At 58.1% G+C, this 1,913-nt stretch overlaps 1 protein-coding gene across 1 annotated transcript; it reads right to left on the bottom strand.

The window, feature by feature from the left end:
- Window positions 1–421: 421 nt before the first annotated feature.
- On the bottom strand, window positions 422–1,545 carry LOC124659096 (enoyl-CoA delta isomerase 2, peroxisomal-like). Its single transcript, XM_047197042.1, has one exon. The coding sequence runs from the start codon at window positions 1,470–1,472 to the stop codon at window positions 750–752; it is 723 nt and encodes a 240-aa protein (XP_047052998.1). The 5' UTR covers window positions 1,473–1,545; the 3' UTR covers window positions 422–749.
- Window positions 1,546–1,913: the final 368 nt, after the last annotated feature.

The following is a 1,913-nucleotide window of genomic DNA, read 5'->3' as shown; positions in this document are numbered from 1 at the left end:
ACGGGTTCAGGACGCCGGACACCGTATCGGGCCGCGCTGGACAAAAAACGTCTTTGAAGGACGTGGCTGGGAACTTTTTTATCCGACGCACCCCAAATTCACTTTAGGAGACGGTTTGAGGATACGACTGAAGATGCTCTTAGGGGATGTTTCGAGATGGAGCACTCTAAGCTGGTTCTCTACTAGTGCCCCAGCTCGCTATCCCTTTCTTTCCTTTTCTACCCTTTAATTGATGTTTGTAGTGAACTTTGTTGGAAAAGAGGCCAGCCGGGTTGGAAAGAAAAGAAAAAGTCCTGATAGTGATTATTTTTTTCGATCCTCGCATTCAATCAAGTCACTTTCTACTAACCAACTTTCTCCTTGATAATATGATATGAAAACCACTGCTATTTCTACGGGTAATGAGGGTCACTCACCTCCATACATGTCCAAAGGGGATTCAGTTTGATGAGCTCAATGACAAGGAAATGTGCAGTTCTTCAGAAGAAACTATGTTGAGCGAAACTAAACGCCGATAGTGGTATGCAAGCTGACAGGAGAACTACAACAACGTAGAGCAATCAGGAAGTACATCGATCTAGCAGCAAGAAGCTCTTTCAGAGAAACAATGGGGTTTTTACAATTTGCCACACTTCACCGAAAACAAAGGATGCCAACAGTGGAGTTCTTTGGCCAGATTGCGGCAAGCAATTCCTCTCGATTATTCAGTTCCTAAGTGGAGTTCAGCACGTCGTAGACGCAGAGCAATCCTACAGCCGCGGCCGCGCCGCCTCGGCGGCGCCGTAATCCTTGACCTTGCCCCACACGGCGGGCCACATGGCCTTCCTGATCTCGGCCACGACCTCCCCGTCCCACCCCCTCGCAGCGAGCCCCTCGGCCGCCGCGACGGCCGCGGCCACCACGTCCTCGACGCCGCCGTCCACGGCCGCGTCCACCACGCCCCGCCGCACCCCTTCCGCCGCCGTCATCTTGTCCCCTCTGAGGATCATGTCCCGCCTGGCCGCCGCGTCAGGCACCTTCTGCCGGAGCACCTCCCCGAAGAAATCGGCCATCTTGAGGCCGGCGTCGACCTCGCTCATGTAGAGGAACCCGCGGGAGGCACGCATGACGACGGCGTCGTGGGCGAGGGCTAGCACGCAGCCGGCGGCAGCTGCGTGGCCCGTGACCGCCGCCACGGTGGGCATGGGCAGCGCGATGAGGTCCGCCAACAGGCCGCGGAAGGCTCCTCTCATGGAGGCGTGGAGGTGGAGTGGGACCGTGCGCGCCCAGGCTTGGTCGAAGCCGTTGGAGAAGTACTTGCCTTCGGCGGCCAGGACAAGGGCGCCGCCACCGGGAGAGGCGCGTACGGTGGCCACGGCGGAGCGGAGGGCGGAGATGAGGGCCGGACCCAGGCGGTGCTCGCCGGCGCCGGTGAGGGTGATGAGGTGGACGCGGCCGTGCTTCTCCACTGTGCACATGTTCGCCATGTCCATTTGGGGAATTGGGGATCGCTAGGTGATTGACAACTTCCGGTCAAGGTTGGTCTCATCGGGGAAAAAAAAATGACTCCAGAGAGCCGAACGGCGCCCCTTTTAGCGTTTGGTTGCTCGCATCCCCTTAAATCACCGGGCCAGCAATTTTTGGCCCGTTTAGTTGCCTAGGCTGAGCCGCGTTGTTGCAGGAACCGTTTCTCAAAGCAGTATCGGGTCAGGCCCTGGAGGCACGCCCGGTTCGGTAGTTTCCAGTGGTGCAGGCAAATCTCCACGCCCGGTGATGCAAAGTGGAATCTTCGGCGCACGGGCGGAGACGAGAATGGAGATGGCGGGAGCTGGCGCACATCGGCGAAAAGCGAAAAGGGGCGGGAAGGATTCTGTCACCTCCCGCCGCTCGCCATGGCCTATTTCTAGCCCCTCCTCCACTGCCCCCCAAATTTC

The sequence above is a fragment of the Lolium rigidum genome, chromosome 6, assembly GCF_022539505.1.
Source record: "Lolium rigidum isolate FL_2022 chromosome 6, APGP_CSIRO_Lrig_0.1, whole genome shotgun sequence".
NCBI classification, from domain to species: domain Eukaryota; kingdom Viridiplantae; phylum Streptophyta; class Magnoliopsida; order Poales; family Poaceae; genus Lolium; species Lolium rigidum.
Note: the sequence above shows the minus strand (reverse complement) of the source record. Positions and strands in the feature narration are given on the sequence as shown.

Coding starts and splice junctions, on each gene's coding strand:
- LOC124659096 (XM_047197042.1), bottom strand. CDS start 1,472: ATGGACATGGCGAACATGTGCACAGTGGAGAAGCACGGCCGCGTCCAC.